This window comes from Branchiostoma belcheri, unplaced genomic scaffold (genome assembly GCF_001625305.1).
Source record: "Branchiostoma belcheri isolate BF01 breed outbred unplaced genomic scaffold, Haploidv18h27 scaffold156, whole genome shotgun sequence".
NCBI classification, from domain to species: Eukaryota; Metazoa; Chordata; class Leptocardii; order Amphioxiformes; family Branchiostomatidae; genus Branchiostoma; species Branchiostoma belcheri.
Window position 1 is genome coordinate 160,074 of NW_017803002.1, and position 27,020 is coordinate 187,093.

The 27,020-nt window shown below is 41.6% G+C and overlaps 1 protein-coding gene across 1 annotated transcript; it reads left to right on the forward strand.

Moving 5' to 3' along the window:
• The first annotated feature begins 21,067 nt into the window (after positions 1-21,067).
• LOC109465666 (tyrosine-protein kinase SRK3-like) lies at positions 21,068-26,400 on the forward strand. Its single transcript, XM_019763049.1, has 7 exons — positions 21,068-21,071; positions 21,675-21,881; positions 23,626-23,807; positions 24,240-24,323; positions 24,778-24,995; positions 25,326-25,460; positions 25,809-26,400. Exons 1-7 carry the CDS (start codon positions 21,068-21,070, stop codon positions 26,398-26,400), a joined length of 1,422 nt encoding a protein of 473 aa, XP_019618608.1.
• The last annotated feature ends 620 nt before the right edge of the window (positions 26,401-27,020 follow it).

The window sequence follows — 27,020 nt, forward strand, 5'->3', positions numbered from 1 at the left end:
CCAGGACCGTTCCCATTGGTCCGTTTGAATTCGTATCCCATAATCACTTACTAGGTACTGCTACTTGGCGACTTCGGGCTCTTCAGGGACGCCGTCTGCGAGGGCCTGCAAGCCCTTTTTCGTAATCAGGCTTTTTTAGTCTTCGTAATCCGTAGGCAGGCTCCCAAAAATCAACGTAATAGTACAATAGCCACAAGCGTAAAGTCGTAATCAGCTTTGAGACTTTAACGTGATTCGTAATCGGCGCCGCGGCGAAAATTTTGCGTAATTCGTAATCACTACACCCCCATGCAGGCCCTCGTCTGTATGTTTGAAAAGATAAAGCTTCGAGTTCCGTCTCATGATCACATCCTTGTTGTCCTGTCACTACCAACTATTTTTGGGGTGTAAGACAGTGTTTGGGGGTTACTCACTCCACAAACTGGAGTGACCGACACCGTATCTATTGTTCTATTCTGTGCTTATTATGCGATTTTGGGGTTAATTCCAAGTGTTTGTTTTGCAACAGAACACAATGGAAAAGTACCCAATTTTAACATTTGCATGTAACACCTCAGCTAGGAAGTGTGAAACACGTGCATTGTTTACGGTAGGAACGTTACTGAATATGTTTCAGTCCATAGACTCGATTTTTTTTACATACAGGGAGGTTTGATAGACTTAAAAGTCTAGTCAAGGGCATTATTGGCCTAGTACAATACAAAAAAATGACAGAATGACAAGCACCCGGAGAGCCGATTTACGCACCCGCCCATGGCCCAGGCGGCAAGGAAGCGTTTCACACATACCTCTATAACCCGTTTTTCACCCCTTCTTTCTTTTTTATGACTTGGGTGTGAAATTGGTTTTACACCACTGTATTTACATAGAAACAATGCAAGGGTACAGTACCCTTGTTGTTGGGGTGAGTAACCCCAAAACACTGTTTTAACCATGTAAACACCACTGGGTTTCATCCTCCCTGAAATTGCGCCTGCAGTACTGCACGAAAACTGATATTTATGCATGCTTAATATAATAATGAATGAATGAATGAATAAATGAATGAATGAATGAAAGACCTTTATTGTACGTTTGTGCTCTAACAAGCTAAGTACAGGTCATGAATAGACAAGGAAAAGGATACAGCATTGACAAACTATACATACTAATTTCTACCACGTCCGCGCCTTGACAAGACTAGACAATCCAACAATTTGCATTCTTCCCCGATATAAAGGCAAAGCCGGTACGGGTGCAGTTATTCTTTGCTGTCTAAATCGCCAAGAATATCGTCATGCCGCCAAGTGGAAAAGCCGCCAAGTCCAAGGTGCGGACGTGGTAGAAATGAACTCGCGGCAGTAAGCTCGTCCTATTGGTTCGCTGTCGATCCAGCAGCGGGGTACAAATTGGTTGGGCAGACGATTGTGCTTTTCATTCATTCTTTCTCTGCCGTTTGACGCTAATCAATCGACGTGGTAAAGGAGGCAAGGCACGCGCCAAGGCCAAGAGCCGCTCTTCCCGTGCGGGTCTCCAGTTCCCGGTTGGCCGAATTCATCGCTTCTTGCGTAAGGGAAACTACGCCGAGCGCGTGGGTGCCGGTGCGCCGGTGTACATAATATATACAAAGAGACACATGACAACTTTACAAGACTTTCATGCTATCCTAATAGCATTTGTGCGTGAAACTGCTGGGAACAGTTATTGTGATGCGTGATTAACTAGAACAAAAGACAAAGTGGCCCCCACAAAGTCGTGCCAGACTTTACTCTCCAAGCAGAGGTTGTGGGGAATGATCGTTGCCTTTTTATATATGGCCGTTTTTTTCTGTTCTGTGGCCGCGAAGCTTCTCTGGCTAATGGATACTGCCTGGCCAATTTGATACTGTTGTCTTTTTGCCACGAGAGGGATTTGCTTGGAGACTATGTGTGTGTACTTGTTACCTCTTGTGTTTGATTCTTGTGTCCCCGTCTTTGTACAGCCTACAATGGTCAGTTTTCTGAATTCTATCGTAGTCCAGAACAGCTTTAGTGCGACTGTTCCCTCCTCTCCAGGTTCACCCTGAAGCTGTGTGCCCAGTGCAAGCTGACCCGGTACTGCAGCCGAGACTGTCAGAAACAACACTGGCTCATCGGACACAAGAAGAGCTGCGGACAAGACACGTGCACTGTCAGTGATGGACTTAGGACCTTCCTAAAATGATTGAGTTGGTGACAGGGAAAGTCTAGTGTGTCAAAAAATAGCTTAGAACATGTACAGCAAATGCAACTTTGCAGACTTAACAACAATTTGCATCTTTGGTATGAAATATTTGATCACAACTTTAGGGTACGGATGTATTGTTTTGGGTGGCCGAATCCTGGGGTTGCCTCTCTGTCCTAATAGCTGGTGTCTGTTACTAGTATGTACATTGCAAGGCTATAGAACCTCATACATGTGCAGTACTACAGTTTCTACCTCCTCTAGTTGATGTGCATATGTAAAATAGCTCCTCTTTCTGAAGCCGACAAGGATATGATAGCAACTTTGGGTCATCTTGGAGTAAGAATAAAGTTGGAGATCTTAAAACTATCTGAGTCCACTGTTATCATTATGGGTACAGTTACTGTAAGGCCACAGCAAGTAATTTTTATGGATGACATCAGGGCTCGCATTGATTTTTGCCTGATTTTGGGTGGAAAAAACAATAAATTTTGTTGCCCTTTGTCAGTGGTCAACATGCCGAAAATGGGCAAAATGGCATGCCTTGCCATGCTGGAACGTGTATATTAGATAAACATGAAGAGAGGAGACAAGACAAGGCTCTGATTTATTGTTTTGACTTTTAAATCTGATGCAGTGATGTATTTCATTTCTTTTATATGTTCCCATTGAATCAAAACCATTTGTACAATGATTGAAAACTTTCCTTTTTCAAAGTTGTTTCAGTGATAAATGCATGTTGTGATAGTTAACGGTAAAGTTAGCACAATATAGGTATCATCTCTTGTTAAACAGGGTTCATGATGTCGAAATTTGAAAATATAGGTATCTTGTTTTTTATGGCCCGCCTTTTTTTCGCCCTCTCGCATTATATTTTGAGCCTGCGGAGGATGTCATCCATAAAATTTACATGCTGTGGCCTAAGCTTTGCTTGAGGTACCACATGCTAGACATACCCATGCCTATGGAACTTTTGGAAGCCTGTGTGATAACCGTTAGAACCCCGTGTGATACGGCTAGTTAGGCCACACCGACTTAATTTTATGGATGACATCCACGCGCGCATTGATTTTCGCCTGTTCTAAAAAAAAAAGATCACATCCTCCGAGCTCACGTCCTCCGAGGCTCTGGTCTGGCTCTAGGCCTGGGTAATCCATGGTAGTTAGCGACAAGACGGAGCCGGTGGTAACTCTGGCTGCCGAAGCTCTACCTACGTACAGTGCCGATTCATAAATTCCGCAAAAGGCCAGCATGTGCCGGTACGTCGCTATGTACTGCCCAAAATTCACAATACCAGCTTTGTACTCCTGTGGTTTAGTAGCATTTTTATTTTTGGTCGACATCGAATGTCATCACGGCCCAGGTATGACTGGTATTTCAAGGAGACGATGGTTGACTTCATGTTCGCGACATCTCTAACGTTTCTAATGTTCCATTCTTCACATGGGTTGAATATTTGGTTCTGCCCACTGGCGTTTTTACAAAAAGGACATTTTCAATTATTCCTAACCATTATTCCCACAGTCAGGATTTACGCCGTATGCTCTGCGTTTCGTGGAAGAATAGGAACAGGAAATGACTCGAACCAAATAAAGACAAAGCCCGCACCTGGCAGTACCTTGCACATAAGATAACGTAAGTGAAGGAAATGGCGGGAGTAAGAAGTCCTTTCTGCGTTGTCCTGTTTTTTCTGTGGATTTGGGAGAGTCGTGGACAGACAGGTAAGATGTTTGCCTGGTGGTAGAATGACATGCAGTTACATGGCCGTAGCCAGGATTTTGAATGGGCGGGTTCTTCCCATTGCTTGAGGGGACCTGGAGCGCCGCAGGCGCGAGGCGAGCACCGAAGGTGCGAGGTTCCTAGGGGGGTCCGGGGGCATGCTCCCCCGGAAAATTTTGAAAAATGAACCTTCTAAAATGGCATTTCATGCATTTTTGAGAGGATTTACAAGAAAAAATCAGAGATAAATTTGTATTCAATGACAAAGGGAGCAGTTTTTCTAAGATTCCAGTCCATCTTTTCAAGAAAAATATTGGACCTTTACATAAAACCTGGACCAAAAAGTGGACCTTTACATAAAATTGGACCAAAATGTGGACCTTTGAGCCTTGTGGGGTCGTTCTTCTGGCTACGGGCATGAGTTATAACTTTACTGTTTCGTGATCGTTTGTTTGAACCATTCGAACCAGCGAAGGGACTGTGCTCAATTTGGGGGTGCGAACCAACAACACATAAGGCGGCAGAAAATCAGCCCGGCAAAGCAAACTGTCAAAGGGAAACGAGCCGAGAGGTAGCAAACAAAAAAATTCATGACACGTGTGGGGTACGGTACATTTTGTGCATCACCTTTTTTGGCAATCTCTAGATAAGAAGCAATTCTTGCGTATTTAAAGTTTTTTTTTCTTCTCTTTATTGTGAAGTTGTTTGGCATTTTCCAATTCGGTCATGTTCATCCTCAAAACAAAAGAGAAGACGTCACTATGGATCGATTAGTTTAAAAAAAGCTTATAGGGCTTTACACGTTTATCCTGGATCGAATAAGTCTGTTATTTTAGCTGAAGTACAGAATGTACATACCGCTTTATGAGAGGTTTATACGTGCCAGTGAGAAAAAAAGAGAAGAACAGATATCAGGGTAGACAGAGGTAAAACAAGATTTAGATGCGTCAAGTACTAGATACGGTCTTTGGTCAATTTACTAAACGGTCCTTTTTGTGCATCACCTGTTGTAATAATCTCTAGATAAGAAGCAAATCTTGCGTATTGAAAATGTTTTTTTTAAAACTACTTTCTTTTTATTGATATTTTCACATATATATTGGACAGAAAGTATGGCATGTATACAAAATAAAGAAACACATGTGTAAACCACAAAAGTAAAACACAAAATCAGGAGACAATGGTGTATGATCATTAAAAGAAAATAATATAAGTGATGAGGAACCCTAGAAATCACAAACTATTAAAGAAACTAAGTTGAAAGGACACTATAAAGTTTACCCCACTTCCCAATATGTTTCTGAATCTTATCTTGTCTTTTTGCAAATATGTATTCCAATTTTTGAAAGTAAGAAATGTAAGAAATAAAACCTTGCAAGTCTAACCTTTTCTGGCGATATTTAAATATGTAATGTTTACCTAAAAGGATAATGAGATTAAAATGTTTTTTTCTGTTCTTATTTAAATGTAGTTTTGTATTTCCCGATTCGGCCATGTTCATCCTCACAACAAAAGAACTGACGTTACCATTGATAAAGTGCTTTCACCATGGATGAAGTGCTTTATAGAAGAAGCAAATCTTGCGTATTTGAAGGATTTTCTTTTATTTCATTTTCATATTGTTTCGCGATTCGGTCATGGTACATGCTCATCCTCACAACAAAAGAACTAACGTTCCCATTGAAAAAGTGCTTTCACCATGGATGAAGTACTTAATAGAAGAAGCAAATCTTGCGTATTTAAAGGATTTTCTTTTTTCATTTTCATATTGTATATTAGCGTTTCGCGATTCGGTCATGGTACATCCTCACAACAAAAGAGCAGACGTCACTATATGGATCAAGTGCTGAAAAAGAAGCTTTTCACGTTTCGTGGACCGAATAAGTCTGTTATTGTACAGTACAGAAGTACGGAATGTCCGCTATACGAAAGTATTTACCCATACGTGAGGATCATACGTTCCACTGAGCGAAAAATGACACATGTCAGTGTAGACAGAGGTGAATCTAGTTTTAGGTGCGTCTTCGGTCCTTTTTGTGCATCACCTGTTGTGGCAATTATCTCTAGATAAGAAACGAAACTTGCGTATTTAAAGGATTTTTTCCCTTCATTTTAATATTTGTTTAGAGTTTTGAGATGGTACATGCTCATCCTCACAACAAAAGAACAGACACCACTATAGCTTACCACTATAGCTTAGGTGCTTAAAAGGAAGCTTATAAGGCTTTTCACGTTTCGTGGATCGTCCCTTCGGTTCTAGTCCAACGGTTCGGTCGTCCTTTCGGTTTAGCCAGCACCACCGGAACTTTGGGGAGTGTGACGAATTTTTTAAAACCAATCCGTCAACCTTGACAGACAAAACTAACAAAAATCTTAGGTAAAAATATGAAAACATCCGAAGGACTGACAAACATTCTCAGAACAATGATTTGCCTCCCAAAATTGTATTCAACAAAGACGAAAAGAATTCTTCTACTCTGAGGCCCATTTGCCAAGATCACAATAACGTTGACATTATGGGGAAATTACTGTTGACGTTATCGTAATCTGTGATACATGGCCAACTCGTCGATCATGATTCTTTGTGACCCATTTAGAACCACAATGAACAAGAACTCCAAGAACGAGTTTATAAATCTTTCAAAAATGCTAGATTATTTGGCGACAGAAATGTAGAGAGTGCAGACGTAGAGGTCATTATGGACCCCAGATATTTGAAGTTGGCAACATATCTTATTGGCTGCTCACAAACACACACACACACACACACACACACGCACACAAATACACAATTACACACACACGAACGCCATTGAAAACATATCATTCATAGCGAAGGTAATTAAACAAGACAATAGGAGAAGACGTGTATCTATAGACTGAGGCATACTGGCCAGTGGCCGCTATATACAGTTGCGTACTATTTTGTCCGTAACCTTGCAATGCCAACAATAAGAGGCACAGTGTAACCAAGAATAAACGCTCCGATGCCACTGTAAATGTACTACCATGCTTAATTTCAAGAGCGAACTTAAAACACCGCAAAAATCTCTTTACAAATACTAACGCGTCCGAACAAAACTGAACTTGCAGTACTTCACCCTTCTCTCCCCTACTGCTTTTCAAACAAAGATAGTGCGATGCTTTTGCATTTGTAATATATTCGTTTCTGTGTTGTGCGGTATGAGCTAAAATTTGTCTTGAATGTAGAATACCCCCAGACAGTTTTTTTTTCATTTTATAGAAACAGGCCTTTGAAATCATTGTTTTATTTGGGTTTTCTGGCCATTTTCAGGCAAAAAATTACATTTTGGGATCTGGAGCCCTGTAGTTAGTATTAAATCCGAATGAGCTGAAATTCGGTATGGGCACATGTTGAAAAAATGTATACGTATGTTATTTATGCAGAGCAGGCCAATTTTATGGTAACTCATTAACCTGTCACTTCACTTATTTAATACTATTATCTGTGTGTGTCAGGATGCCCTACAGTTGTCCTATATGGCGGCTCCGACACTGTGCAGGCCGGTAGGATGACGTCCTACACCATGACGGGAGACACCCAAAATGATCGGCCCGTGTACTACAGCAGCGTCACCTGCAACTACCTGTATTACAGCAAGCTTGCCATGGGGTGGCGCGTGGGACCGCAGTTCAACCGCAGGAGCGTACGTGTCATTGACTCCGCCCTCTACGCTGACCAGATCGACGGGACGTTCCTTCTGTTAAACGTTAACGGCGGGGGGTGGGTAGAGAACCCGGATGTGAAGATCGCCTGCTCTGGTTAGTAGAATCTGCCATATTTTGATGACCACATGCAAATGGATCCGACAACTTATTATCCCCTACATTTACGTGTTAATATGTGAAATTTTACCTTTTTTCATTGCCTTACCATTTCAACCATAAAATGATGAAATGGTAAGGCTATTCCAAAAATTGTCCTTCTGCAATCAACATTGCCTCTGTGCAACCAATCCAAATTTCTTTTTATTTTCAATCCTGGTTGCCCAGAACCTTTTTGCAACATTCTTTTAAATCTTACAATCGCGGCTATATAAAGCCTGCATTTTTATTCCAGATGACGTCCCAGCTGGCGCGGTACTTTCACAATCGGTAGGGGGCGCTACAAACTGTACGAGGGTCCGTCTGCACGGCGGTGCCGACTACCAACCCTCCCTCATGACGACCTACACCAGAACAGACCAGACCAGTGGGGACAGACTTGTCTACGTTAGTGACACAGACAGCCAAAACTTTCTTTACTTTGTCGAAGACTTCAAGCAATGGTGGGTGGGTCCCACGATCGGAGAACGCAGCGGCGTCGCTTATGTCCAGAACTGCGCCATGACACCTGACCAGATCATGTCACCGTGGTTACTGTCGGACGGGGATCAATGGCAGGTCGTCTGGTCGGTTACTGCCAACTGTGTCGGTAAGTATCATGTATCATACATTCGCCATTAAGGTTATCTTTTCGGTAGCGATTGTGTGTGTGTTTGTGTGTGTGTGTTTGTGTGTGTGTTTGTCCGCCTGTGTCAACAATAACTCCAGAAGGCTTACATGGATTGTCTTGATATTTGGTAGGTTGGTTATGAGTACATGGCTTTTCGGTTCTGATATCTCTTGATCTGGACATGCTAGGGTCATGAATTTCGTTGTCTTCTGGAAAAAAATTCGTTCAAGCTGGGTCCTCTTAGCAGCCTTTTCTAGAACTGCAAGGAAGAACTGGTTTTCTCTCATACTAATTGTACCATTTCCTACCTAGACATACAATTAGACTGCCCAGAGTTACCGCTTCCACTCAACGGCAACAGGACAGAAGGTCATCTTTACGGAGACACAGTCACCTTTTCCTGTAATGAAGGCTACGAACTGATCGGTTCTGAAAACAGAACTTGCCAGACCAACCACAGCTGGTCCGGTGTGCAGCCTATTTGCTCCAGTAGGTGGCAGCTTTTAACATTATTGTATTGTAATTGTGTATTGGAATTGATAATCAAAAAGCAGTTACTCAAGCAAATGGATATTATTTTGGAAACGGTCAGACGTCAAGACAAGGATGATGTCTTGAAAAGGGAACAAAATTTCTCCTCTGGTCTCCTAGAGTCACTGAAGAAAGGTATACCTGAAACGTCTGACCGTTTCCAAAATCATATCCAGTTTCTAATCTTGATTAACTGCTTTTTGGCGTATCTTATTACCTGGATGTCTAACCTTCACCGACAAATTGATAATCAGTTTGCAATATACAGTACAATACGTTATAACTTTGTCCTGCTCCTGATTTGTTACGTAATGATGCAATGATGGTGACAAAAATATCTGCAAGTCCCATTGATAAAGTGCTTTCACCATGGATGAAGTGCTTAATAGAAGGAGCAAATCTTGCGTATTTAAAGGATTTTTTTTTCATTTTCATATTGTCTAGCGTTTCGCGATTCGGTCATGGTACATGCTCATCCTCAGAACAAAAGAGCAGACGTCACTATATGGATCAAGTGCTGAAAAAGAAGCTTTTCTCGTTTCGTGGACCGAATAAGTCTGTTATTGTACAGTACAGAAGTACGGAATGTCCGCTATATGAAAGTATTTACCCATACGTGAGGATCATACGTTCCACTGAGCGAAAAATGACACATGTCAGTGTAGACAGAGGTGAATCTAGTTTTAGTTGCATCTTCGGTCCTTTTTGTGCATCACCTGTTGTGGCAATTATCTCTAGATAAGAAATCAAACTTGCGTATTTAAAAGATTTTCTTCTCTTCATTTTCATATTTGTTTAGAGTTTTGCGAGTCGGTCATGGTACATGCTCATCCTCACAACAAAAGAGCAGACACCACTATAGCTTAGGTGCTTAAAAGGAAGCTTATAAGGCTTTTCACGTTTCGTGGATCGTCCCTTCGGTTCTAGTCGAACGGTTCGGTCGTCCTTTCGGTTCTAGCCAGCACCACCGGAACTTTGGGGAGTGTGACGATTTTTTAAAACCAATCCGTCAACCTTGACAGACAAAACTGACAAAAATCTTATGTAAAAATATGAAAACATCCGAAGGACTGACAAACATTCTCAGAACAATGATTTGCCTCTCAAAATTGTATTCAATAAAGACGAAAAGAATTCTTCTACTCTGAGGCCCATTTGCCAAGATCACAATAACGTTGGCATTATGGGGAAATTACTGTTGACATTATCGTAATCTGTGATACATGGCCAACTCCTCGATCATGACTCTTTGTGACCCATTTAGAACCATAATTTTCAAAAATGCTACATTATTTGGCAACAGAAATGTAGAGAGTGCAGACGTCGTTTTGACAAGACGGAGCTGGAGAATACCAACCATAGAACAGACATGTAGTGAACCAGAAACACATGGCTTACAACCGCAACATTTACTAGATCTGATTTTAATCACTAGTATATGAATGAAACGTAACGCAACATTAGGAAGTAAAATGTTACAACATAAAATATACCTCTCACCTGTTGAAAAGCTTGAGTTTAGTGGATGTGGAGATTGATGGACTTCTCCAGATCTTCTCCAGCTTCCAAAAAGCAGTCCATGCAAGTGATTTCCTCTTGGCCATCTCATAGCTGCTAGAGGCCATCATGGACCCCAGATATTTGAAGTTGGCAACATATCTTATTGACTGCTTACAAACACTCACACACACACACACGTACACAAACACACAATTACACACACACGAAGGCCATTGAAAACATATCATTCATAGCGAAGGAAATTAGACAAGACAATGTAACAAACGGTCTTTCTGTGTAGGTAGGATTTGGGCTACAATTACGATTACAGTTACGATTACAGTTACGATTACAGTTACGATTACAATCCTTAGACTCTCACCCTAAGGAACAAGTTACTAGACTCTCACTCTAAGTAACGCCAAAGCCAGGTCGATTTATATTTGATGTGACTTTATTGACTAACGGCGGTATAAGATACAAAGCAATGCAACATATAATGGAGCTATAAATACAAAGTTATACAACGGAACAGTTACAGAGTGAAACACAATACTAAAAGTAGGCAAAGACTGAGAACGGAAACCAATTACCTGTACAGTCGAGTGTGTTGCAGGGAAAACTACTAGACTAAACTACTACTAACCTAAACCGGTGTGCTGGGACGGAGCTTCCGAGAGGCGAAGAACTTGGATCTAGGGCGAGTCCCGCTATTTTATAGTGCGCGCGGAAGGGCGGAGCGACATCTGCATGGCGGAGGCGTGGTCAGGATTTGGCCAATGACGTGTCTGGGTCACGTGCTCTCGCCACGTGACCCCAGACTGTCTAATGCAGTAATTGGCCTGTTACAACAATAGGAGAAGACGTGTATCTATCTCGGTTGGGTTAAGGCGGCCTAGGCTGATACTCATGTTCGAGTTCGGGCGTGTGTCTGCACGATGGCCACAGACATGTTTCGAACCCGAATCATGTTCCACCATGTTCGATATGACGTCATTCGAATAGAACGCGTCTTCGAATTCGGGGTTACCTGCGGTCATTTGTTACGCATTTTATTCACGGAGTATGACTTAACGGCTTTACGCGCAGCTGAAAACAGCATAATTGATCTTTAGAGTAATCCATGTTTACGTATTATCACTTTTTTATCAAAATTGTCCGAGGCTATTTTGCATATAAGTCGATATTTTTTAACTGTGGCGATTTTTTAACGAAAAATGACAGAAAAATAGCTGTTTCTGTCGTTTTTGGCCCAAAAGAAACAATGTAACTGTCATTTAAAACAAAATAGCCTCGGACAAAAATAATAAATAGGGGGTTGGCTTTCTACTTGTAAAATATCATGATGAAAGGTGTTGTTACCGCTTGCGCGTAAAGCCATGAAGTAAACAGCTTTTTTTAACCAAAATGTTGATTTTTAACCCAAAAATTCAGAAGTAGTAAAAACAAAATAACCTTTATTCAATGTGTTTCAAGTACTACTAGAACTGCGTGAAGTTTAGTTGTGGTGCGACCAAGCTATCAAAAGTTACAGGTATATGTATGAAATACTACTCATAGTATGCCATAGGCTGCCTTAACCCAACCGAGATAGAGGCATACTGGCCAGTGGCCGCTATACAGTTGTGTACTATTTTTTCCGTGACCTTGCAATGCCAACAATAAGAGGCACAGTGTAACCAAGAATAAACGCTCTGATGCCACTGTAAATGTACTACCATGCTTAATTTCAAGACTTACTTAGACTTAGTTCCTCCCGTGCAAGGCACATTGGGCAGCAAGTCTTCTCCACTCTGCTCTGTCTTCGGCGAGGGACTCGGCATCCTTCAATGTTATCCCCCCGCTTTCCAGATCTTTTTGAAGGGTACGTCGCCATGTTAGTTTAGGCCTCCCTCTTTTCCTTTTGCCCTCTGGTTTCCAAAACACAGATGTTTTGGCGTGTCGGTCTGAGGTCATCCTGAGGACATGTCCAGCATATCTCATCCTCCTCTCGGTGATGGTGATGCTGAGTGGTTTTGTACCAGTTCTGTGGTATACCTCCTCGTTGGTAATCCTGTCTCTGTATGTTATGTGTAAAATTTTGCGGAGGCATCGTTGTTGGAAGGCATCCAGCTTGTTCCGCATTCTTGTTGTTATCTTCCATGTTTCACATGCATAGAGTGCAGTTGGTATTACTACTGACTGTAGCAGCTTGGTTTTCAGCACTCTTGATATCTTCCCACTGTTCCACACTGGGTTCATCCTTCTGAAGACTGATGCTGCCTTACCTATGCGGGCACTGATGTCTGTGTCTGTGTCCCCTTCTGCTGTCATGGTGCTTCCGAGGTATGTGAACTGCCTTACGTTTTCAACAGGCTCTCCACTGATGTGCAGGTTTGTGTTCGTTTGTTGATCTCCCACCTGCATAACTTTGGTCTTCTGGCAGCTGATCCTTAGACCCACTTTCCCCGCTTCTGTTTCTGCTGATGTTGTCATGTCCTGAAGAGTCGGCTGAGACTCTGCTGTCAAAGCAATGTCATCGGCGAAGTCTAGGTCCGTGAGGCGTCTGTCCCCCTCCCAGGGTATTCCAAAGTCACTTCTACCCATTGCCCTGCGCATTACAAAGTCTATGGTGACAGTGAACAGTAGGGGAGATAAGACGCATCCTTGTCGCACTCCGGTGACGATGTCAAAGCTGTCGGTGTACCCTGCGTCTACCTTTACACAACAGGTGGATCCCTCGTACAGGCTTTTAAAGGCTTGTATGAATTTTCCAGGAACACCATACACCTTAAGTATTTTCCAGATCGAGTCTCTATGTACACTATCGAATGCTTTTTTAAAATCGATAAAATTTATCCATACAGGCTTCTGGAATTCAATACTCTGTTCAATGATGTTGCGCAAGGTAAGTATCTGGTCCATGCAGGATCTGCTGGGTCGAAAGCCGGCTTGTTCCTCTCTGAGTTCTTTATCTACTGCCTTTCTTAGTCTATTTAACAATACAGAACAGAATACCTTTCCTGGTATTGAAAGTAAGGTGATCCCTCTCCAATTTCCACAGTCGCTTAGGTCGCCCTTTTTAGGTAACTTCACTATGGCGCCTTTTTCTCCAATCAAGGGGTGTCTTTCCTAATTCCCAACATGTGTTGCAAAGCTTGGTGAGTTTCTTCAGCATGATATCCCCCCCTTTCTTCAGGAGTTCAGCTGGGATCTGGTCTATTCCTGCAGCTTTATGATTCTTCAGGTTTTTGATTGCATTTGCAACCTCATCTTCTGTGATGTTGTCACAATCTACATCCAACTCGTTTCCGTCAACATCTGGGAAGGTGTACACCTCCTGTGGTTCAGGTTGGTTTAGTGTCTCTTTGAAGTGTTCTGCCCAACGCTGGTTTTGTTCTTCCTCTGACAGTAGGGTTTTTCCATTCTTGTCCTTTATGGGGACTCCAGTGCCACTGTTGGAACCACTGAGGTCTCTGGCAATCCTGTAGAGTGTTCTTGTATCGTTTCTGTCAGCTGCCTTTTGTGCTTCTGTGGCTTTGTTCTCTAGCCAGGTGTTTTTGTCTATTTTACAGTGTTCTTACCTCTTTGTTTATCTTCCTGTACTCTTTATTCCTTTGTTTTTGCTCTCTCTGTGTCTTTGCACTATCTCTCTTTTTCTTAATTTCCCTTCTAGTATCAATGCGTTTCCGTGTGTCTGGTGTAATCCAGCTCTCTTTCTTTGTTCCTCTTTTCCTTCCAATAACAACCTTCGCAGCTTGTGTAATTGTTTCATGTAGGTCTTTCCATTGTGTTTCTGGTTCGTCTTTGTCTTCTAGGGCTTGGAAGCGGTTGTTAACTTGCAGGGTAAATTCTTGACATATCTCATCTTTACTGAGTTTGTCAATATCAAATGGTTTTGTTGTGTTCTGTTTCCTGGTCTTTTTCAATTTCAACTTTATCTTTGCCCTTACCAGGTAATGATCTGAGCCTACATCAGCCCCTCTGAAGCTGCACACATCCTGGATGGCACTTTGCCATCGTTTACTAATACAGATATAGTCAATTTCATTTGTTGTTTTTCCATCTGGGGATCGCCATGTTTTTTTGTGGATATTTTTATGTTTGAAGAATGTGTTCCCCACACACAACCCATTCTCACTGCAGAAGGACAGTAGACGTTCTCCATTATCGTTTGTTTTCTTTGCTGATCCATGTGGACCTACAGTGCTCTCCAGTCCTGCTCTTTGTGCACCTATTTTTGCATTGAAGTCTCCCATAAGAATCTTGACATCATGGTTTGGGATATCATTCAACACATCTTGCAATTGGTCATAAAAGTTATCCTTATCATTATCGTCTGAATCTTCTGTTTGTGCATAATTTCAAGAGCGAACTTAAAACACCGCAAAAATCTCTTTACAAATACTAACGCGTCCGAACAGAACTGAATGTGCAGTATTTTATCCTTCTCTCCTCTACTGCTTTACAAACAAAGATAGTTCGGTGCTTTTGCATTTGTAACATATTCGTTTCTGTGTTGTAATAATAATAATAATAAATGGTTTTTATTGTCCAAACAGTATCCGTGCAGTCGCAGCCTTTATACGGCTGAATTGATGCAGGGTATTACATAATAATCAATACAAATCACAGCACTTACAACAATCAAATAATACAAATGATACACATATATTTGTTCCACAATCATTTTTTTGTGGAACTTTCGCAAGGGTCTGTGCGGCTGCCATTCGGCGCCACAAGGTGACCTCAATACGACTTTCCCCAATCGAAGTTAGGTACCCATTCACACCTGGGTGGAGTGAGGAAATTCGTGTAAAGTGCCTTTCCCAAGGGCACAACGTCGGGCGCATGTTTAGACATGTCCCGGGTACGATTCGGAATCGAACCCGGGTCTCCCGGTTCACAGTCGATTACTCTATAAACCACTACTCCACTCGACGCCACCGGGTGTGCAGTATGAGCTAAAATTTGTCATGAAGATAGAATACCCCCAGACAGTTTTTTTTTCATTTTATAGAAACAGGCCTTTGAAATCATTGTTTTATCTGGGTTTTCAGGCCATTTTCAGGCAAAAAATTACATTTTGGGATCTGGAGCCCTGTAGTTAGTATTAAATCCGAATGAGCTGAAATTCTATATGGGGATACCTTGGACACATGTTGAAAAAATGTATACGTATGTAATGTATGCAGATCAGGCCAATTTTATGGTAATTCATTAACCTGTCACTTCACTTATTTTACTACTATCTGTCTGTGTCAGGATGCCCCACGGTTGTCCTATATGGCGACTCCGACACTCCGTGGGCCGGTTTGATGACGTCTTACACCATGACGGGAGTTACCCACGGTGACCGGCCCGTGTACTACAGCAGCGTCACTTGCAGCTACCTGTACTACAAGCCTACCATGGAGTGGTTCGTGGGACCACAGTTTGACCGCAGGGGCCTGCGTGTCCGGGACTCCGCCCTCTACGCTGACCAGATCAACGGGACGTTCCGTCTGTATATCCGCAAGGAGTGGATAGAGAACCCGGATGTGAAGATCGCCTGCTCTGGTTCGTAACACCAACCATATTTGATGACCACATGCAAATGGATCCGACAACGCCTGATCCCCAACATTTACGTGCTAATATGTAAAATTTAGCTTTTTTTATAAGATAGAGAAACATGAAAGGACGATCTAACCGTGAGATAGCAATTTCTTTTCATTTTAAATCGGGGTTGCCTAGAATATATGAATATATAATATGTTAAATATTCTGAATACCCTATAAGCACATAGTTTATACGTTTTATCTTTTCTGTATACTATGTAACATTATCCTATCATTGTTAAGTTATATCAATGTAATTGTTGTAAATTTTAACATAAAATCTGTATTAGTTGGTGCATAACCGATGTTATGTATATGCTGAGCGATACATTTTTATTTGTGTATACACTAGTAATTGCAAAAGCTGCTTAATTTGAAAAAAGCGTCCGACTAAAAGCTTTTAATTTGCTGTATTATGTATGTCTTTGCTATAATAAACCAGTCATATATAGAACCTTTTTGCAACATTCCGTTTAAGCTTACAATCGCGGCCATATAGAGTCTGCATTTCTATCCTTGTTCATTTCAGATGAGGTCCCAGCTGGCGTAGCAGTTTCGCAATCGGTAGGGGGCGCTACAAACTGTACGAGGGTCCGTCTGCACGGCGGTGCCGACTACCAACCCTCCCGCATGACGACCTACACCAGAACAGACCAGACCAGTGGCGGCAGACCTGTCTACGTTAGTGACACAGATAACCGAGACTTTCTCTACTTTGTCGAAGACGACGTGAGATGGATGGTAGGTTCCACGATCGGACAAAACAGCGGCGTCGCTTATGTCCGGAACTGCGCCATGACACCTGACCAGATCATGTCACCGTGGGTACTGAGGGACGGGGATCAGTCGCAAGTCGTCTGGTCGGTTACTGCCAACTGTGTCGGTAAGTATCATGTATCATACATTCGCCATTAAGGTTATCTTTTTGGTAGCGATTGTGTGTGTGTGATTGTGTGTGTGTGTGTGTTCGTCCACCTGTGTCAACAATAACTCCAGAAGGCTTACATGGATTGTCTTGATATTTGGTAGGTTGGTTATGAGTACATGGCTTATCGATTCTGATATCTCTTGATCTGGACATGCTAGGGTCACGAATTTCGTTGTCTTCTGGAAAATATTCGTTCAAGCTTGGTCCCCTTAGCAGCCTTTTCTAGAACTGCAAGGAAGAACTGGTTTTCTCTCATAGTAATTGTACCATTTCCTACCTAGAGATACTATATATCTTGTGTTATCTTTACAATTAGACTGCCCAGAGTTACCGCTTCCTCCCAACGGCAACAGGACAGAAGGTCATCTTTACGGAGACACAGTCACCTTTTCCTGTAATGAAGGCTACGAACTGATCGGTTCTGAAAACAGAACTTGCCAGACCAACCAGAGCTGGTCCGGTGTGCAGCCTATTTGCTCCAGTAGGTGGCAGCTTTTAACATTATTGTATTGTAATTGTGTATTGGAATTGATAATCAAAAAGCAGTTACTCAAGCAAATGGATAAGATTTTGGAAACGGTCAGACGTCAAGACAAGGATGATGTCTTGAAAAGGGAACAAAATTTCTCCTCTGGTCTCTTAGAGTCACTGAAGAAAGGTATACCTGAAACGTCTGACCGTTTCCAAAATCATATCCAGTTGCTTGATTAACTGCTTTTTGGCGAATCTTATTACCTGGATGTCTAACCTTCATCGACAAATTGATAATCAGTTTGCAATATACAGTACAATACGTTGTAACTATGTCCTGCTCCTGATTTGTAATGATGGTGACAAAAATATCTGCAAGTACCCTGTCATGAAAATCAATTTACACATTCTAGTAGCAATTTGCCAAAAAGCAATTACTCAAGCAACTGGATATGGTTTTGAAAACATCAGACGTTTCAGCTAGTATCCACTAGCTTTCGTCAGTGACTGAGAGACCAGAGGGGAAAGCAGGTTTATAAGCACAACATATTGATTGATATGCAAATAAAGTGAAGACAAATTTTTGGAAGTCGAAAAAGGAACAAAAGTCAGACTGCCTCTTTAACACCCCGTTCCCACCAGCGTGTTTCGCGGTCTAAGATTTCCGTGGACTCGAGTTTGAAAGAGTGACCCTGGTTGTGTTGTAGGTGGTGGAAAATAGCTGAGGAGTAGCCGTTGGCACTAGGTCGGCAATGTTCTTTGTATCTTACTTTGAGTGGTCGACTTGTCTCTCCGATGTAGGTGTTGCTACAATTGGGCTCCTCACATTTGAGTCTGTAAATAACATTCGCCTTGGTACCTTTGTGAGGTCGGTCCTTAGGGTGTACCAATCTATGAAAGAATGTACAACCCCACCCTCAACAGGGAAGGGGGGCTACGGGTCGATCTTTCGGGCACTTGGGATTTGGCACTCCCAGCCCCGAGGACAGACAACACTTAAGCTCCTGTTCTGTATAACAGGAGCTTTCAGACTAATTTGCATAATCTTGTCTTGACTTGTCTGACTTTTGTTTCTTTTTCGACTTCCAAAAATTTGTCTTCACTTTATTTGCATATTAATCAATAGTTGTGCTTATAAACCTGCTTTCCCCTCTGGTCTCTCAGTCACTGACGAAAGCTAGTGGATACTAGCTGAAACGTCTGATATTTTCAAAACCATATCCAGTTGCTTAAGTAATTGCTTTTTGGCGTATCGTATTACCTGGATGTCTAACCTTCATCGACGTAGTAGCAATTTGTTGCTATCATCATACAATAAAATATGTTCATTGCCCTGACGTCTGTGTTACAGGAAAACTCTGCCAACAACTGATGGCACCTTCTAACGGCAACTTCAGCGGCGGTAGTTCTTATGGGGACGTCGTTACGTATTACTGTGACGCTGGATACGAGATCAGCGGCGATGAAGAACGAACTTGCCAGTCGGACCAGACCTGGAGCGGCACTCAGCCTACATGCGTCCGTGGGTTGTTTTTTTTTGTTTCACATGATTGTGTTTCGTTGCGTTTTCATGTTTTCCCAATTAAAGTAGTTCAGTCATTTCTCTTTGGTTTGGTGTGCTTAGTTGATGTCTCTGTGGCCTCTGCAGCATGGTGACTGCAAGTAGCCTTTTCTAACTAAAACTACCCAGCATCCTACGCCCTCTCTTAGGAAAACCCTGCCCAGAGCTACCGCATCCAACCAACGGCAACAGGACAGAAGGTCGTCTTTACGGAGACACAGTCACCTTTTCCTGTAATGAAGGCTACGAACTGATCGGTTCTGAAAACAGAACTTGCCAGACCAACCAGAGCTGGTCCAGTGTGCAGCCTATTTGCTCCAGTAGGTGACAGCTTTTAATATTGTGATATTGTAATGTGATTGATAATTAGTTTGGAATATACAGTACGATACGTTTCAACTATGTCTTGCTCCTTCTTTAGATATCGCAATGCTGGAGACAAACATATTTCAAATCTACTTGCTATCATCATTGTCCAATAAAAAAAGTTAATTGCCCTGACGCCGTTTTAACTGTGTTACAGGAAAACTCTGTCAGCCACTGATGGCACCTTCTAATGGCAACTTCAGCGGCGGTAGTTCTTATGGGGACGTCGTTACGTATTACTGTGACGCTGGATACGAGATCAGCGGCGATAAAGAACGAACTTGCCAGTCGGACCAGACCTGGAGCGGCACTCAGCCAACATGCGCCCGTGGGTGTTTTCTTTTGTTTCCCATGATTATGTTTCGTTAAGTTTTCAGATTTTTCCAAAGTGAAGTATAGTTCTAATATTTTTGACAGACTGTTACAACGTATCTAAGTGGTGTCTCTGAGTTTCCCTAATATAGAAATAATGCGTACCTGTTACTAATTACTACTAGTTTCATGTTTAAAGTCAAAACATATGATCCAACACAAAGAAATCCTCTCACCTAGACCTTTTGACCCTTCACTCTGGTTTTCTTCAATAGACTAACCAAGTGAGACGTGGCTTTTCTAGGTTTGACTTGTTTATAGGATTCCTTTGACCCAGTGTTGACGTCACACTTAAGTGAAGCCACGTGGCAAATCTCACTGGGTCATTTTACTGAGGAAGACCTAAGTGGCTCGTCTAAAGTTCTAGGTGAGGATATGTCTTTGCTTTGGATAAAAATGTTTTAACTTTAAACACATGAATACTTACTTCCATGTACAGTATTTCCAGTAGCTGATTCAGCTGAAACAGCGGGACTGTCCACCTTACACGTGGTGATGATTGCCGTGGTGCCATCTGTGGTACTACTTGTACTGGGAGTAGTAGCGGGAATTCTGGGATACCGGCGCGGCAGAAAGAGACAAAACGACGACCTTGAATTAGAAGAGTTTGACTTTCATCCAGATGTTCTAGGTATATGATATCATGACATACTTGCAGTTTTGCCATTTTATTATTCGGTACCAATGCGCAAAAAAACTAATGAGTAAATAGTCATGTATGTATCAACCAATAAGAAGTTGCGTTGCTAAAAGCTTCACTGATTTCACCTATTCTGCAAGTTTTCCATTAATACAAATGCATATGTTTAAAGTTAAAACTTTTAAGCCAACACAAAGAAATCTCTCACCTAGAGCTTTCGACCAGTCACTCTGGTCTTCCTCAGTGTTTGTTGGATCGAAAGTTTTAACTTTAAACATGTAACTACCAACACAGATGAACTTTCATGATAGTACAAATGCATATGTTTTGCATTTTCGATATACCCACTTTTCGAAAGGTGGGTATATCGATGATGAATACTGTCACGATGGTCAAATTTGGGCCCAAATATTCCAACCTTTATATCGAACAGAATCATGTTCGATATGGCGTCATTCGAATCGAATCATGTTCGATATGACGTCAATCGAACCGAACGTTCGTTCGATCCGGGGTTACCCGCGGTCATTTACAGTAAACCCGCGGCTTCAAGCTCGTTTTTACACGGGTACTGCCTAACAGTAAAAAATCCACCTTTTCACAAATATAAACCGATTTCGGGCCAGTATATCTATGCCCTGTTTTATAGTGGATATGTAACATGTAACGAAGCTACTGCCGTCATCCTGTGTGACCTTGATGATCGTAATTGTTGTTTACGGGGATATAAGTTACCCCCTGCACTTACTCACACGGTCTGACATGGGTGCAAACATGGTATTTAAACCGCAACAAAAACAAGTTCAATTTACCTAAAAAATGTTTTAAATTGTAGGTAAGACAAAAATCTCGACCTGTGTCGGACGGATTTTTTAAGGATGGCGGCGTTCTGGAATTATCGGTCTTGGAAGTTAACTTTGAAATAAAGAAAACTGTCCGACTCAAATCTTAATTTTGTTATACTGTTCACTAAAATGCAAAAATAGGGGATTTTCTGGAAGATTTGGGGTCGGTTTAAATCAGTTGTTTGAATATCGACGTCGATTGTTCTAGAATAAGCATTCGACGCGTTGAGAGTGATTTCACACACATTTAAGCATTGTAATAAAAACAACATCATGTGAGGTATATGCAGTGCTGATTTTATCACATTTGGACAAGGCAGTCCCCGTGAAACTGTTAATTATTGCTTAACAAAATGTTTACTGCTGAGACTGGCTCCACGGAAGCCGCGCGTGGAACCCCGGTAACCTGATACCCCCTCGTAGAATTGGAAACTTTACCCTAGAAATTGACCGCCGTGTGTTATATTACACCGTGAGCCCTATTGAAGACACTCATAATGTTGCTTCACTGCTTTTGTTCCCAGATAAAAAATTAACAAATTTGGACAAACCACCACCCCCGCCTGTGCCGGCTCGGCCACAGTTCCTGGAGTACGAGGTAAACCCGACTGATCTGCGACTGAATGAACAGATCGGCAGAGGGGCCTTCGGTATCGTCTTCCTCGCGACTTTAAAGAGAGCTGTTGATGGTCTTCTCACGGAACAAACAGTGGTGGCCAAAACTGTCCGTGGTAAGTCAACGTCAGCTAGTTATTAAGATACTATATCTTCACTAACGCTACGAGCTTCGTTGATTTATTTTGCCACACGTCTTTAATGGCTGAAAGACACTTAAGTGGAGAAAGTTAGTGCACCTACTGTACTGTTTTTATAGTTGCTGTAAATATATAATTTTTTTTACATTTTATCTTGTAAATACCAACGCCATTCAGGCGACATAGTATGTCATGTTTGTTATGTTTGATATCTGAACAAGACTTCCACGATCTCATACCTTCGCCAAATGATGTCAACCCTTGCGGTTAAGGAATTATACAATTTTGATTATTAAATTAATATAATTGATTTGCAAATAAGATCCTCATTTGCATGGGTTATATCGGGTGATCATATTCTGCACCCAATGACAGTTTTATCTTAATAAAAAGGCTATTACTAGTATAGCACATCCTCATGCATTATGCAAATGAGGTCATGATTTGAATAAATTATGTTTATTGCTGTTCGCCTTCTTTCAAATGTGGCAAGTATGAAATTCCCAGCAGTTACAACTATGAAATTATAAAACTTTCCATTAATTATGCAAATTAGGTCTTCATTTACATAATCTATATCCTCAAATGTTTTTTCATTCTCAAATACATGTCACAAGTGTTTCATAGTCCTATTATCGAACAAAGCAGATTTATAGAATTTCCAAATTAATTATGCGAGTTAGCTCCTGATTTGCATAATTGCCGTTTGATTATGTCAAACATCACTTCAGCTACCTACATACCAAAAATCACGACAATCCGTCAACCGGTTCTTTAGTTATCATCCTTCGAAAATTTTTTAACAAATGCTCCTGCAGTTCCAGAACAAGCCGCTAGGGAGCCCAAACTCATGTCACTTTTTTCCTACCTCAAGAGCTATCTACTAACCAAAATTCGTGACCCTAGCATGTACAGATCGTGAGATATCAAAACCGGAAGTTCTGCTGCAGTACCAACAAAAGCCACCAGGAGGCCCAAAATCTAATCATTTCTAGGTCTCATCAAGACCTACCCACCTATTAAGTTTCATGACAATGCATACTAAGCTTCTTGAGTTATGCTGTTCACAAACAAACAAACAGACAGACGGACAAACGCTACTGAAAACATAACCTTCTTGGCGAAGGTAATAAAGAATTGAATTGAATTGAATAATGGCTGAAAGCATGGCACACAGCACTTAAGCAGAGAAAGTTAGCCTTTGGTATGATCTGGCCCGAATGCAAAACAAGCACTCTACCCCCTGAGCTATTGCACCGGTGAAGCTTCACTAACTGTATCAACAATGAAAAACAGTGTCCAGTTTAATTCCGGAATTCCAGTTTAATTCCGGACTAATTCCCATATCTTACCAACCTTACGTCTAGATGGGCTAATATTCTACGATATAGGTAAAAATGATGTAAGAAATACGTAATAGCAATTGGTGACCCCTTGGGAATTAACCCAATTCTGCAGAATTCTGCAGAATTCTGGCTCCAGTTCCCAGAATTCTGCAGAATTCCCAGTTCCCAGAATTCTGCAGAATTCTGCAGAATTGGGTTAATTCCCAAAGGGTCACCGATGGCTATTACGTATTTCTTACATCATTTTTACCTATATCTTAGAATATTAGCCCATCTAGACGTAAGGTTGCTGAGATATGGGAATTAGTCCGGAATTAAACTGGAATTCCGGAATTAAACTGGACACTGTTGAAAGGTTTTTGTTAAATTTGCAGAGAACGCGAGAGAAGAGGAGATACAGAATTTTATACAAGAGGTCGACACCGCCATCACCCTGAGGGGCCACATCAACCTGCTCGGTCTGGTGGGCTGTTGCACACTGTCCTACCCTCCCTACCTGGTGACGGAGTACATGCCGTATGGAGACCTCAAGAACTTCCTACTCAAGTGCAGGAAGGTACATGTATACGTAACTTTAAGGTAGATATCTTTAAATGTGTTCTTATTCTGCCAGTAATGGTTAAACTATCAAAAAGCTGCTCTCTCTATTTTGTTTGATGAATAACCATAATGATGTGTAACTGAAGTTTAAAGAAACTACTTGTAAAGTTATATGCCAAATTTGTTGTTTTCAGCCACCCATTTCAACATTTCAACTTGTGTGTATGGCTCGATAGATCTAGAAACTGTTGGCCCATTTTACTTAATGTATTTCATTGTTTTGCTTGCTATGCAACCCATCAAGCAATCATTTGCGATTTCGCAGTTACCAAAAGTTAGTGTCTGAAAATTAAATGTCCCCTTGGTGGGTGTGTTATGTCAGCCATTATAATACCTTATGATGAAGCCAAGTTATATTCATGCTGACTCTTTTTATGCAAATCTACAGTTGAATGAGAGGCTCCAAGACAGCTTGTATGACTTTGACGACATGAAGATGTACCAGGTAGCACGGCAGATAGCAAACGGAATGGTAAGCAGACAGTCCACACACAATATTAACACTGAGAACACACGCATGTATACTGTATTTATAAGACACAGCCTTGTAAACAGAATGAGCTTATATCATACGCTTAAATGCTCTGAATTCTATCATGAACTGCAAATGAACATTCTCATCCCATACTGCACACTTTATAGGCAAGATTAGCCTCATTGTTTGTTAGCAATAGATGCCAATTACAATTGTTGTGAGATGGCGTTTAGATGTTTACTGAGGAAGACCAGCGTGACTGGTCGAAAGCTCTAGTTGAGATGATTTCTTTGTGTTGCAATTGGATCAAGTTTTAACTTTAAACATGTAACAATCATAGATGAACTTCCATTTTTATTTGTTTATGTTTGTTGACAGAATACATGTACATCCATTTCACACATGACGTTTGTACTTTTTGAATTGTATGTTTTCTGCTCTCTCGAATCAGACTTACATTTCCCAGGCTGGTTACGTGCACGGTGATCTGGCCGCCCGGAACGTGCTGGTAGGAGAGGACCTGGTGGTGAAGATCGCAGACTTCGGCCTGACAACAGACATCTACGAGCGAGGCTACCAGCGGCAGGACGCGGAGCAGAAGATCCCCCTGAGGTGGATGGCGCCGGAAAGGCTAATGCGAGAGGGCCGATACACAGGCAAGAGTGACGTGTGAGTAGTTATTGCTTTGGTTTTGTCCTAGATTTAGGGTCGTATACTAACTATAGCCTGGAAAAAAACAGACTTGAAAGCATGAACAAGCTGGTGTCTAATCTGAGGTTGTCGATGTAGTTACTACTATACCAATATTCTCCCCCGGCTTCTTTGGCCTTTTGTAGGCTCCCAAAGGACAAGCTTGGATGCTACAATGTGAGGATGTCTGACGCAGTGTGCAGCTAGCTTCATTTTGCGTGTTTTGATTTTCTCAATAATTACAGGCAAATCATGATATGGTACGTCTTTTTAGCATAATTCATGATCAAATCTAATTTTCACGCCCAGTTGGTCCTTCGGTGTTGTGCTGTACGAGATCGCTACGCTCGGGAACGTGCCGTATCCGGGTCGGGAACGCACGCTCCTGGAGGAACTCCGCACAGGGTACCGCGAACCACGACCGCCTGGCCTCAAACAAGAACTGTACGTGAAGGAGAATATTGTTTTTTTATTTCATTCACATTTGTTTCTTGAGAATAATTCATAATTCATAATTCATAATTCATGATGGTTTATAACGTCCCTCTTCACATGTAAGAGTAAGATCAATAACAGTGGTCATAATGAGTTTACAAATTTTAAAGAAAAACCATTTCAAAGACAAATGTTGAAACGTGTACAAATACAACAAGTTAGATAAAGTTTAGTAGTGTACTAAGAGACGATAGACATGTAAAATGGTGATAACAACCCTGCGTCTTTGGTCTACTCCATTTACAAAATTATAACATTGTCAATCACCGATGACTTACACATATAAATACCCAATAGGTACGACATGATGCTGCGGTGCTGGCAATGGGAGGAAGACGATCGCCCGGAGTTTGAGGAGCTTTACGATGAGCTGGACGCTGTGGTAGAATTGATGGCCAAGGATTACGTCAAACCCGGTTCCGGCTCCCCAGTGGGGGGTCAGAATGAGGCAGCAGAAGCTCTTGAAACCTCGTACGACGTCCCAAAGTCGGGCCGGATGGGGATGCAACTCCACGTCACTGCAGACGTCTACAACAGCGAAGATCGTGATGAGGTCGACTCACTCGCGTCCTCCAATGCAGCAGCCAGTTCCGCGACAATAGAGAAGGATGTGGACACTGGCAATGATACTCATACAGCAGATAACAAGTGCAAGGCCACGCAGCAAGATACCTTCTCGGAAAGTAAAGACCACGACCAATTAATTACAAGTGGAATCCTCCATCCCACCGGGTGCAGTAATTATGGATACGACAGTTCCACCGACTCCGAGCTGCCAGAGACAACGAATGCACAGAAAAATGAAACCCCGGGTACAATTGAGGACATCTCCGGTGATGCTGAAGAAGAAATGCCTCCAACAACAGAAGAAATTGTGCATTATTTCTAATGGCTTATTTGAAGTCAGTTCTATCTACAGGATGTAGTACTGTTTTGTGAAGGCATTTATAAACAATAGAAAAGGAATCTTTATCCAGAGTTTGAATATTGTCCTGTACATATAGAACGGCTGGTTACATTTTCTCGTTGTAAGTTAGTACCATTGAAGTGTATTAATCAGTGTTTAATGCTAGTCATGATTAATTATGTAGTGAATATGTCAGTTTCAAAGTATTTTGGTGTTGTACATTGAAAAACGTGCTATTTCAAATCAGATATAACATAGAGGCCGTTGTATTAATTTCAATTTTAATTTTTTTTAACCTAATGTAGACATTTCTTTCTGTATTTTATCCAAGAGGTTTGTCTTCTAATGGGACTTTCCAGGCTGTCGGATCTTTCTGTAGATGTTTGGTCCCCTTTTATTACAGAATCTTAATTTGCATAATTTGGTGTTTTCTTTTCCACTAGTTTAAGGTAAGATGCCACGGAGCCGTGTAAGAATAGATCAGACTGTGCATAGAAGTAGTCCACGTGTCTTCAGGATAGCTATCTGGTATATCGCAAGGATATAGACACCTTATGCATGTACTACTGTAACAGTTTCTACATCAAGTTGATGTATATAAT

Excerpts from the sequence above, each read along its gene's own strand:
- LOC109465666 (XM_019763049.1), top strand. Across the intron at positions 23,808-24,239 it reads TCCTACTCAAGTGCAGGAAG|TTGAATGAGAGGCTCCAAGA; the intron begins GTACATGTATAC and ends GCAAATCTACAG. Across the intron at positions 24,996-25,325 it reads TACACAGGCAAGAGTGACGT|TTGGTCCTTCGGTGTTGTGC; the intron begins GTGAGTAGTTAT and ends TTTCACGCCCAG.